This window comes from Bombus vancouverensis, chromosome 11 (genome assembly GCF_051014615.1).
Source record: "Bombus vancouverensis nearcticus chromosome 11, iyBomVanc1_principal, whole genome shotgun sequence".
NCBI classification, from domain to species: domain Eukaryota; kingdom Metazoa; phylum Arthropoda; class Insecta; order Hymenoptera; family Apidae; genus Bombus; species Bombus vancouverensis.
Window position 1 is genome coordinate 5,819,107 of NC_134921.1, and position 12,573 is coordinate 5,831,679.

At 35.9% G+C, this 12,573-nt stretch overlaps 1 protein-coding gene across 3 annotated transcripts in view; it reads left to right on the forward strand.

Moving 5' to 3' along the window:
* LOC117165909 (uncharacterized) overlaps window positions 1-12,573 on the forward strand; it is a 43,124-nt gene that overhangs the window by 21,458 nt on the left and 9,093 nt on the right. For all 3 annotated transcript variants that reach the window (XM_076622946.1, XM_076622947.1, XM_033349428.2), the window contains exons 2-7: window positions 6,172-6,277; window positions 6,396-6,621; window positions 7,246-7,734; window positions 9,142-10,054; window positions 10,617-10,730; window positions 11,606-12,004. In XM_076622946.1, the coding sequence (XP_076479061.1) occupies window positions 6,187-6,277; window positions 6,396-6,621; window positions 7,246-7,734; window positions 9,142-10,054; window positions 10,617-10,730; window positions 11,606-12,004 (2,232 nt within the window). In that variant the 5' untranslated portion in view covers window positions 6,172-6,186. The remainder of the gene's footprint in view (window positions 1-6,171; window positions 6,278-6,395; window positions 6,622-7,245; window positions 7,735-9,141; window positions 10,055-10,616; window positions 10,731-11,605; window positions 12,005-12,573) is intronic.

Below are 12,573 nucleotides of genomic sequence, written 5' to 3' on the forward strand. Positions count from 1 at the left end.
CACTGTCTAACCGTCAAAGGCCCACGCACCGTTATACAGACCCTTAATAAACCTAAGGAACGACCATAAATAGAATTCTTTTAACAGAATTTTTAATCCTGCAAGTATATTCGGTTTATGGCTGGCCTTTACGACAGTCCCTAGGTTTATTATTCGTTCTTAAAAATCACGGACAAAGCAGGTAGCTATCTAACGTGAAAAGCGAGTATTTACTTAACGAGAAAAGCTGGCTTTTTCCATGAACAAGGACACCCATGAGCCACGTTGGTAGGAGGCTTGATCCTCCTATCCTCATTCATTAACGTTGGCTATGACTAATGGGCATCGCAGACCGTCACCCTCACGAAAAGTGTGAACAACGAATCCGCTTGCTTAGTTCAAAGGGCATATCTATACCGAGCTTTCCTCCGTGATAACACGAGAACGAACTTCATTTGTTCCACAGTAATATTCGAGTAACAGTCAAAGCTCGTCAGTGACAGTTAAAACCAGTTCGAGGAGCAGGAGTCAGAAGTCAAGTCAGCACAGTCGGCAAGTCGAAGACAGTCAATCGACTAAAAATCATTCATCACAGCCGCCACCTTGTAGTACGAATATTATCAATTCTATATAATATTATCAATGTTATCAATTCTTCTTGAGTCTCGTCCAAGTATTCAATTCCGCAACCAAACGGAGTTCGTTTGCCTCTCATTCCTACTCGTTCGTTTTAATAGGAAAATCTAGAGAAAATGTTATTATGTTTACCTTCGATATATATCATGAGTCGTGGAACATAAACGATACTACGTACGTATCCGAGTGGCTTATTCCTTTCAGCTGTTTTACGCTACATCACGCATCGAGAATACGACGTACAAGGGGGTTGGTTGACGGGACAAAGTATAAAGAAATTAATCGAATTATTTCCATCGTTCGATTAGTCTCTCATAATGTTTTATTCATCGATCGGGTCATAGATCGGGTCCGGATTAATTCTCCCAAGGCAGTAAATTGCGGGCAAGGTTCGCTACGTGCGAAACGTCGTCTCCTGCGTCATTTATCGCCCACTTTGAAATGCCGCGTCGATACGCTGGTATTTTCCTTCTTCATTGCTTCATAATAGGCTACAGGAGTGACGTAACGATGATGAAAATATCTGCGCTAGTTCCGATAAATTGTGGTATCGTTGTCAAGTACATGTATACGTGGTTCAGTCTAGTTATCGAGGGTGTATAAGTCATTCTGGATGGTGAAATTCTGATGACTAACGTGGCAAATCATTGAACGTGTTAAATCGTAATCTCCAAAGAAGTATGTATACTATTTTCATTTCTAGTGCATGTTACCTGGCCATGTAAATGGTGGTACGTATAGTGCGATATAGCGAATCTTTACTACTACTTTTTTAAAAACTTTAATACTACTTTTGTTTCTGAAATAAATTATGAGAAATGTATATCGATCGACTAATAGAGCTAGTTATATCTTGAATTATAATTTCCAAGATATTTTGATAAAAAGGTATACCAATTTCGTTTTGAAGCAAATCATTCTAAATTAGATATAGTAAATACGTGCACGAAATAAATATGGTGGTGCACTTGGTTGATCGATGCAGAGAATATTTGGATGTCGTGAATCGTAATTTTCAAAATTCTTCCCATTTCAATGAAGAAGTATATTAACTACCTCCGTTTTTGAATAAAATTACAGGAAATGCAAATTTTGTATGGTATCACTCGATCAATTATGGATAATATAGCGAATCGCATCGCCGAGTGTCGTGAAATATAATTGTCATGGAATCTCGATGAAGAAGCATGGTACTGCTTTAGTTCTTGGAATAATATACAGGAAATATAAATTTTTACAATATTTGATACACTAGAATAGTCTAGCGAATTGTTGGGTACTCTGAATCACAACTTTGGAAGGATTTCTATGAAGGAACTAGTTTTGAATGCAAATTACTCGAAATATAAATGATGACGTTCCTCGATTATTTACTAAAACGATTCGTTGGATGTGTTGAATTATAATTTTCAGATTTCAACAAAAAAGGATAATACTTTTATTTTTAGGGTAAATTACAGAAAATTTGAATAATGATGTCACTCGACCGATTAGCATAACATCATTGGGAGTCCTGAATCATAATTTCCAAAGAATTTCTGCGAAGGAGCATGGCATAAATTATTAAAGATGTAAATGGAAAGCTCGATATTCTGTTTTAGCTGATACTAAATGCATTCATCTTGTCCCTGAGGTCTTATTTTTTGATTGCCTTTTGTCAATTAATAGCAGCTCGCACTATTGTGGGGTTCTCAGGTTTCTCTGAACAAGGTGAAATTGTTTTACGTCACGCACAATTCAGGGTCTCGTTTACTAATAATAACTGAAAATCGATAAACGTACGCAGTTAAAACTGGGATAGAAGGACAGAAATACCCGATGTAGTTGCATATGATTTATTATCGTAGATCGGTAGATGTGTGCAATTAGTATTGTACGTGAATTGCTTCTATGCAATAAAAGAAACCAGAAGCACATTGCAAATTATTCATGTAATTAATAGTAAACATGATCCAGCTTGATTTATCGACTCTAAGATTTACGAGGATTATTCACTGAGTCGTGTAGGTTATACAAACGAATACGAATTATTTTTACAATCGCGTACTGATATTTAATCTCGAGTATTTTATTGATTAATCTAATGAACGATATCGAAGGAAGATCCGCCAATATTCCTTCGTCGATCGAACATTTCGTATATTTGAATTCTATAGTTGGCTTATGGTTGAGCGATTTTCAAAAAAAGTTAACGAGTATAAATATTTGCACGAACACTGTAAGCGTTTAGGCCATTGACGAATTTGCCTATTTCAACAAATACGTATTCGTTTATTCACCACGCGAATCATTTGATCATCTGGATGAAACCGTAGTTGCATGATGCACAAAGTAGAAGAACCAGCGTCGTCTCTGCTCGTGAATTGACTGTACTACGACACATTGAATATTTAAATATTGTACTAACAATTTGCAAAGTCTAACGTCAGCCAAGAGTCGCTGAAAAATTCCTACTTCTTCTAATTTGCCGAAGCTCGTGCCGAGTCTTAAAGACACATGTATTTAATTCACTCTTATCCGTTTCAGATAGATCTTATCCTTAACCTAATTATACTGTTTAATATTTTGATAAAATCGTCGTTTGAAGTGATCTTAATTTAATTAGTTGTAAAGGGAGTTATAGGGCTGTTATAGGGCTTTTTATAAAGTTTCGCTCTAATTCTATGTAAAAATCGATGTGTTCTTTTTATGTACAACGTTTATTTATACAAATATGAGAAAACGAGTGACTTGGAATGTAATATGCGACAAAGTTCTATACATGGTAATTTTTTTCAGTACTATACTAAATGTGGCAGTAGAATCGATGGTTCAGTAGTGTATTTAAGAAACAACTAACCTATTCAGATAAAATTATCCTATTCGCTACACAGAGATCTAGATCTTGAACTTGTAAGAGCACATATTTGGCTGAGGAACGTGTCGAATAAAAGTCCAAAGGCAATTGAAGAATAATCTATAAAAGAAAGATTGGGAAAATGCCAAGAATTCCACATAAAATACAAAAAAAAAGAATTCTACAGTACATGTTTCAAATTCTTGTCTTTAGAACATACGTAACTGACGATAGCGTTAACAAATATGAAAGCAAGTATAATAATTGGATATCAATTTTATACATTAAAAGTATCACCGATAAATAAATTGTGCACCAAAAGAATTGTACAGAAGAAAAGAATTTTTCAGATATCTACGAATAAATCTGATAGATCCACGATCCTTGATATCTTAAAGACGACGACGAATTCCGTCGAATCAAACCTGCGCTTACTCAATACACAAATCAATCAATAATCAACGATCAGCGATCAATACTCGAACGGAGCTACAACTCATTGTGTTCCAGGAACAGCTACATTTCACCGAACAGTTTCAACAACTGTATCGCTTGAACAACAAATTAGTCACGGAACATGGTTTTCCACGGAAAGCTATGCAGTCGACCTAGTTCTTCGAAGAAGTTCGAATCGAAAATAAAAGTGACCGAGGTGGAAATCAAGAATGGCGTGTGACGATCAGAAGAAGAAGAAACGGCGCAGTTCATTCGCCCACGAGTTGAAAAGTCAAAGCGCCCGAGCGATGGCTAATAATAGCACGTGGCGATCATTGCTTCTTGTCACCTTCGTCGATGTCTTGGCGACGCAACGCGCGCGTTTCTGCTAAGCTCATCATTGTAAACAAACGCGCTCACAAAAGAGTCCGAAGGTCCGAAGGTCCGAAGGTTTCTAATAGCAAAGGACGCTTATCTTTACTATTCCAGAATATACACGCAATAGTTAATTTCTGTGAAGCGAACTATAAAGTTTGTTATAAGCAGAGTTCACTAAAATTTCCTATTCGTATTCGATATTATAATTAATTGCGATGATTCAATTCTACATTTATGAACATTCGACTATTTAAGTAACTCGAAGAAATATTGGGAAATGATCAAAACCTCGAAGAATTAATATTATATCCGGAACGTTAGACGATATTACAACAACGAGCTCGTAAATTTAGTATTAAATTGAATCTTTTTTTATTTATATGTGTCGTGTCTTTCGATCACTATTTTCATCAATTTCAGCGTTCGTATTATTACTCGATAGGATTTGAAAAACTGTGGAAGAGAATCCAATGTATTTTAATTACTATAACTTGCTATATTAAGCCTTGCAAACACCTTTAGCAAATTTTTCCTATGTATATGATACATCGTAACTTTGCATGAATACAGAATTCCCATAGATTAAATGTTGCTGTGATACGTTAGATGAATTGACACAACATGAAGTCAGCAGGTGTCTTAATACTTATGAACGGAAGTGTGTTCTTCGGTTGACGTAGGATCACTGCCACTGTACGTCGTTGCTATTTATACTCAAGCCGTTGCATTGTTAACTGGACTGTAACCTACGAGACTCAGTCTGAATCTTATTATATCCTACTAGAGAACGTCCATTGAATCGTGGAATGCGCGTCATACTTTGTCAAATTCTTATCTACCTTGGTATGGCAGATGCTTTTGTCGTTGTCCTACTTAAGTTTGATTAGGACATTTAATTTATTTTGTTATATTTGGGCATACATATATACAATGTATTAATAAATATCCATGTGCAAAACCGAAAAATCAATACAATTCTATTACATGTATACATGTATATGTGTATTTTTTGGTTATGGAAATGCACATTTATGGCTTTAGGTTGACTTCGATTACATTTCTTGATATCAAATATACGTGATTTGAATGGAATATGTTAGCGGTGTCGCATTTCCGAGACGATGCGACGGCAGATAGCTCACTGATATTTAGTCTTACTATAATTTATGACTAGATTGCGGATTTTCATGCATTTATGATGCAAAAACGCACACCTTGCATATAATATGCAAAAGTACATAAAATATCCAGAGTAGAGTATCTACTATGACATTTGATAAATGAAACGAATTTTTATTCAAATTACATTTCTTTAGTTATGTTCATAGAAACAGAGATACATAAAATTCTGTGGCGTATTTATGGCTGGACGGAGAGCTCGACACGATGATTGAGTGAATGTTCGGAAAGTCCATAGTCGATGACTGTTTTTGGTAACCGGACTGCGAGAAACGCCACTACACTTACTCAAGAATCATCGATAAGGAGCAATTTAGCTAGAGAGACTTTTGTATTGACGCGATTTGTCTTTAATATATGCGTGTATACGTACGTATGTGCCGATGGTACGTTTCGTAAAAGCTTTAGGTGTTAGGAAGTCTCCGAATCTTTGGTTATACGTATATTTATTACGGAAAGACTGAACAACATTTTTACTTGAACAACATCGAACTCCTACAAAAAGAAAACGATTACGAAGAAGCGGATGTTTCATAGTGAATAAAATCAATTTTCCCGATAATTGATTATTTCTATCTTTCAAATATTATTTTGTGGAATTGAAAACTTTCCTACATAGTCGAGGAAACATAAAAAATTCGTCAAAAGAGAATGTAAAATAGGTAATACAATTTTTCGAAGCTCGGTATAAGTGTTTAAAATAACAATGGATTATTCGTTTGTTACAGGAAGAGAAAATCACAATGTTGAGGATTGGATCTCTACTGACCATGCTGGTCTTCATGACCGCCATGAAGATCGTCGTCTCGAATCGTTGTTTGGTAACGCGCGAAGGTAAATTTTAGCCTAAACGTTTCGTCTGACCACTTACGAACCTTTTCTCCTTGGTCGCGTTTCACGACCGACTTATAACCGCTATAAGAAATTAATTAGAGGATTACTATTTTGACAGAAGTCAATCCAAAGAGATTGATTCACATGGATGGACAACCATTAAATCTTAACTTCGAAGTGTCTGAAAGAGTCACCCACAGGTTGGCCACCATAATCATGAAAATTTTCTTGACCGAGGTGCTTGGCTATTCGGGAGTGTCTATCTTTGAAGTGGAAGACAAATTCATGCCGAGCGACACTTTCGATAGATTGTCTGGCGATATAACGTTCAATAATCCGGAACAGTAAGATATACTGTTTACTCTTGTACTATAGATACTTATCTTTAAAACGAAGATTTATTTACAATTAAATTACAATTTTATGTTATTTTAAATTAATATTTACAATTAAATTAAATAATAAATTAAAGCTCGTTACAACGGAAAATATTTCCTACAATACGTATATATGAATATAATACATTCATAAAAGATTTCAAGAAGTTGACATATCTGTGATTCTTCGGGTTTCCATCGTGTGTTTGATAGGCGCACTTTGGTTCGACTTTTCGAGGACATTGCAGTATAGTCTTTCAACTTCGCTAAAAGTTTCTTCCTTCAGGAGATTCCATATCGCTTCTTCAGTTTCGCTGACACTGTTTCTTCCCTGAAGAAGTGAACTGAAACGGTCATGAAACGTCGGAACAAAGAGCAATTATCAAAAAATTATCGATCGAAAACCGAAGAACCACTACATATGTCATCTGATAAATATAGAGAAAGTTTAAAATTTGAGATAAGTGTTCGAATGTTTTCACGAGCAACTATAATTTTACAAGGAAATTTCAAGAGATTCGAATTCCAATCCCAAGAGAGGTTCAAAGAGAAACAGCCTGACATTGACAAATCATTAATTTCTTCGAACAGAGTTCCAATGGTGAACATGGAGGTCTGGATTCCGACACATCTGGACACGATGTCGCTGCAAAATTCACTCGACGTGAAGGAATGCGGATCCATTGCTCCGCCGGGTCATTTCGGTTGGTTCGTTCCCGTTGCGTTATCGAGACCTGGCGACAGTTGGATAATCTTCACTAAACGTGAAACAGCTGCACGTTTCGATGTGGACGAGTTCACGTTGGACAACATTCGAAATTTCACTATAAATCCAGCCACCAAGGCTGACTACTGCCAGCAATCGTTTTGTCAAGATGGATTGTACATTCCCGAGTGGTGTCAGGGGAAACCATGCGCTCTATTATTGACTAGTTACGGCAACATTACTGATTTTGTCAAGGATCACATCGACCAGTTGAAGTTATACGTCAAAGTGGCCTGGGTGGGGCCGAACTTGAAATACGTGACTGAAACTTTGACCAAGGAGCTGTTGCTTATACGAAATTTAACCCATGATAGGTATTTATTTGACACATTTCTCAATGAATGAACGTTGCGGCTGGTCTCAAGCGCAAAAGTCTTGGACTATCGAACAGAAACGTTTTGTTTTTACGAATGATTGGAAGGGGCTTGATATTATTTTCAATTTGACATTACCTTAGAGATATAGATGAGTTATTATCTCGAGATGAATTTCATATAATTACTACTATTAATGATTTCTATTTTAATGCCGAATAACGTAATAAATTCCGTATCATTGGCCATTCTATTTTGGATATTATAAAAGCTTGATTTCGTTTTTAACTTTCTTTCCCCTTCTAATTGATATGATACATTTTAAGTGATCTCACACACGGTTTATCACACTTGAGTTAGCTTGAATCAGTGATCTATTTATTGTAACGTTTCTAACGTTAATAAGTGAGAAATAGTAGAGAGGTGGTATGCAAATCTTTATTACCATATAATACTGCCTAGAAACATTTTCTAAAAGTATACTTAATTTCTATTATAACGTTGATGACCTGAGACCATTGCGTAACACTGTATCCGAAGCACAACACAGGTATTTTGCATAAGATTTTGCGTTTTACGACTAACGATGAGGAAAAGATATAGTATAAATACAATTTCGTAAATGTTTTATTGAAAAGTTGCAACAAAAATACGAAATAATATCGAATTGATCTTTTATCCGAAATAAACGTTAAACGAACATTAACAACGATGAACAAATCGAGAAAGATCAATTTTTTAGCCTCAAGATCGTCAGATGTCGAGCTTTTTATTTGCGGTTTTACTGTAAATTAAAAACTTTATCAGACAAGAATATACATGTATGTATTGTATATATAAAAACGTGTAATACTTTCAAGGCGAATCAGTCATACATATTCGTTTGTACAATGCGTACAATGCGTTTTTACGCTTTATCGAATGAAAAATCATACTTTCTTAACTAACCGATTATCGGTTTTCATTCGTACAAGATTTCTTTTTTTACTTTTGCTCGTGCCGAGACGATTGCAGCAAAAAAAAACTTGTAACACCTTGAATTTCCATAATTCTTTCACGATATGCGGTGTTCGTGTATATTTAATTTCCTACACAAGGAAAATTACATCGAGCCCGTTTCGTTATCGTTGTCGAACGAAACGCTCGGCTGATCGAAAATTCGTGTTTACTCGAGGTCAATATTATTTCCGCGATGACCGTGTCGCGCAATAAACGTCGCCTCAAAATAGAATCAGACGCCGAAAACATTTTGTACGCGCAAACATTTTACGTTTCTTTTATTATCGACCAGCCGTTGTAGACATCGTCGTCCTGCTTTTATTTGATCGTCTCGAAAAACACGCGTCTCCATTTTACGTCTTGTTTCGTATTTGATCGCGTGCAAGAAGGCGTATTCTCATTTTTCAGGTCTCTGGTCTTTTTGCATTGGACGCCAAGCAGCGTGGTACCAAACGAGAGAGACTTTGTCACTGTCGAATTCGGCCGTTGTGGCACGACGAAATTAGAAATCGAATGCAAATACGAATCCAACAGGTTAACCAAGCTAGTCTGGAGCAAACTTGAGTACGCCGCGAAATTGGCATTCGAGGCGATTAGTCACGCGAAATTCACACGGGAAATGTACGAAGATCTGATTTATCGACACAATAATTTTTCTGGAACCGTCCACGAAGAACAAATCGCGTGTGACTGGTTGAAGGACAATCTGAACTATACTCTCAAAGAATGGATGCCGAATACCGCCGACAAAAATATTCTATACGTTGGTGGGATATTTCCTATGAACGAAGCCTTCTATTCAGGGAAATCGATATTAATCGCAGCCAGAATGGCGAAGGAGGCGATCAATATGAACAATACGGTCCTTACAAATTATGATCTTAAAATGTTAGCTAGCGATGGTCAATGTAAGTCGGATATGGTAATGAGATCGTTCATCGATTACATAGTGCTCAATCAGTATGATAAGTTGATTGGTGTCTTGGGGCCCGCTTGTTCGGAAACGGTCGAACCTTTGGTTGGTGTCTCGAAGCATTACAGAACAGCGATCATCAGTTATAGCGCCGAAGGATCGAGCTTTAACGATCGTACCAAATATCCTTACTTCTTTCGGACTATCGGCGAGAACAAGCAGTATAAGCACGTTTATTTGCAACTGTTGAAGAAACTGGGCTGGAAGAGAGTAGCTTCGTTGACGGAGGATGGACAGAAGTATACAGAGTATATATCTTATATGCAAGATATACTTAGGGACAATGGAATTGCATTTGTGGCGAATGCAAAGTTTCCAAGGGAACGAGAGGCAGTTGTGATGACTAAGGTAATAACCATTCTTTTCTTTTTCAATTTGGAATCCTTCAATCACGAAGGTTGTCGCTATATCCCTATAGAATATAGTATTTGATTATTTACACAATTAAGTACACATTTTGACGAATAAACCGCAGTGATATGGTATACGGTAAAGGATTAGACGTATAGAACTTATGGAAAATAACTGTGCATGCATATTCATATGCTATTATGATAATGATGAGTAAAATTATCTATTCGTGCGATTAAGATAGAAGGTTAGCCTTAGAGGACATTGAGCAACACTTGTAAATTTATTGAGACGATAATTTTTTTTGTCTTTTGTCCTTGGTTTTCTTATCGAAAACGAATTTTAATAAGCATCGATGACATTAATGATGAACAGAATAGCAAAAATTTAATGGCTGAACGTTAGTAAAGTTATAATCTAGTTTTTATCATTCGCTGGAAATATTCGAGGAGAGGATTTTAGTTTTTTTAAAGATAAAAATCATTAATTAGTATATTGTTTATATGATAGGCAACAAATTAAGTTTGATAGAGTTATTAAGAATGTTATCATTTCGCAGTATTTGCAAGATCTCAAGCAGAAGAAGGCAAAGATCATCATCGCCGATGTTTATGATCAAGTGGCCAGACAAGTAATGTGCGAAGCGTACAGATTAGAGATGACAGCTGTCCAGGTAATTTTATGAAAAGCCATAACTAAAACTTGTTTGACATAATTTTAAAATATTTGACATACATTCGATTAGTTTCATATACACTTTATGCTGTAAAGTAGTTTCTAGTTCGTCGTACATTTATCGTTAGTTTTGTAGATATGTATTTTCGTTCCTTCTATCTGACTTTGTTTATTGAAACAGCGTTTTGATAATAGTAGCATAAAGTTAACGCAAGAATTTTATCAAAATCGCATACACACAAATTCGACAGTTTCTTTATGATAATAATTAATCACGAAAAATAGCCATTCTAAATACATACACGTATTTCATGTCTGTAATTGGTTCGTCGTCAATCTCTATGCATAGCAAATAGATTTCAAGCCCAACCTATTGAACAATTTGTACTATCATGAAATATCGTAACGTAAATCGCGAAACGACAACGATTTTACCGTTAGAGACGATTATAGAAAACGACAATTTCAATGAATTGACGCGTTATATCTAATACAATTGTTGTTCCGTCACTCTCCTTAAGCTCTTTTCTATCAGTCACAAACTTTACCTTTTATTTTACTTGTGTGGCCGTGACGCGTGTCATTTTATACAATTTCCAAATTCCATGTTTTTTCCTATTCTCGTTCTGGATGTCTGGGAAAACGATCAAATCATATCAAATTTCTAGAAATTTTTCAATCTAAATATACAGTCTAAACTATTGCAAGCTACGGCACCTTCGAAATAGAAAACAATCCATCGAAATCGACTCGTTTCATTTTATAAAATATTCAAAGGCGACAATATCTCGCCCTCTGAGTGTCTATGAAAAAGATCGAATCACCAAAAAAATCTCAATTCCATAATTTTAACTCGATATTTTGGGATTGAAGGGTTACGTGTGGTTTTTGCCTCTTTGGCTTCGACCAGAATGGTACGATACGGACCGATTCAATAAGGAGAACGAAGAACAAGTGCCTTGTACCTCGGCACAAATGTTTAAAGCGATAAACGGCTATCTTGGTCTCTCTCATGCATATTTTGCCCCTGACGATGAAATTATGCAGGAAGGAATAACGGTGCGCCAATGGCGCGATAATTACGAGAAGTCTTGTCTTAATCAAGAACAACCACCATCGAATTATGCTGGTTTCGCATACGATGCCATGTGGACGTACGCTTACGCAATGGATCGGCTTCTCCGCGAAAATCAAAGTTACGTTTTTGACCTCCATAGCGAGCAGACTATCAATCGGATGACGGATATCATCGGTGAAACGGATTTCTATGGGGTACGTAGAAAATAATTGTAATATTTATAACAAATAGTTGTAAATAATTGTAACAGTTGAGAGTACATATTGAGAGTTCATATTGCTAATTTTTCAAATATAACAGTACCCGCATTTAGGAAGTATTACTTTTTCATGCGTCGTCTCATTTAAAATCGAATCAGCTGAAATTAATTTTCGGCTTTATCAGGTTTTCGTTGCGACCCTAAAGTACAATTTTGCAACGGCGAGAACAGAGATTTAAAGAGAAAATGAAAGAAAATATTTGCCGAGTAATAATGTTAGCGAATTGACAAATCGTAATTTTACAGTATTTTCTGTTACACAAAACAGGGAAATAAACTGGCGCGTAATTTGCAAAATTGCCTTGCATTATGTCTGTTCTTGTATTACTAATTCTGTTACTATTATGCAAAAGATGCCGATAATCCATATCTTCCGTAGAATTCCACTAATAATAACTATACAAGAATGTCCTGGCAATATTTCAATCACAAAAGTATTATTTTCTTCATATATTATATGAGAAAATTTGTTACCATTAGTTTACTATTAAAATTACCGTTTAG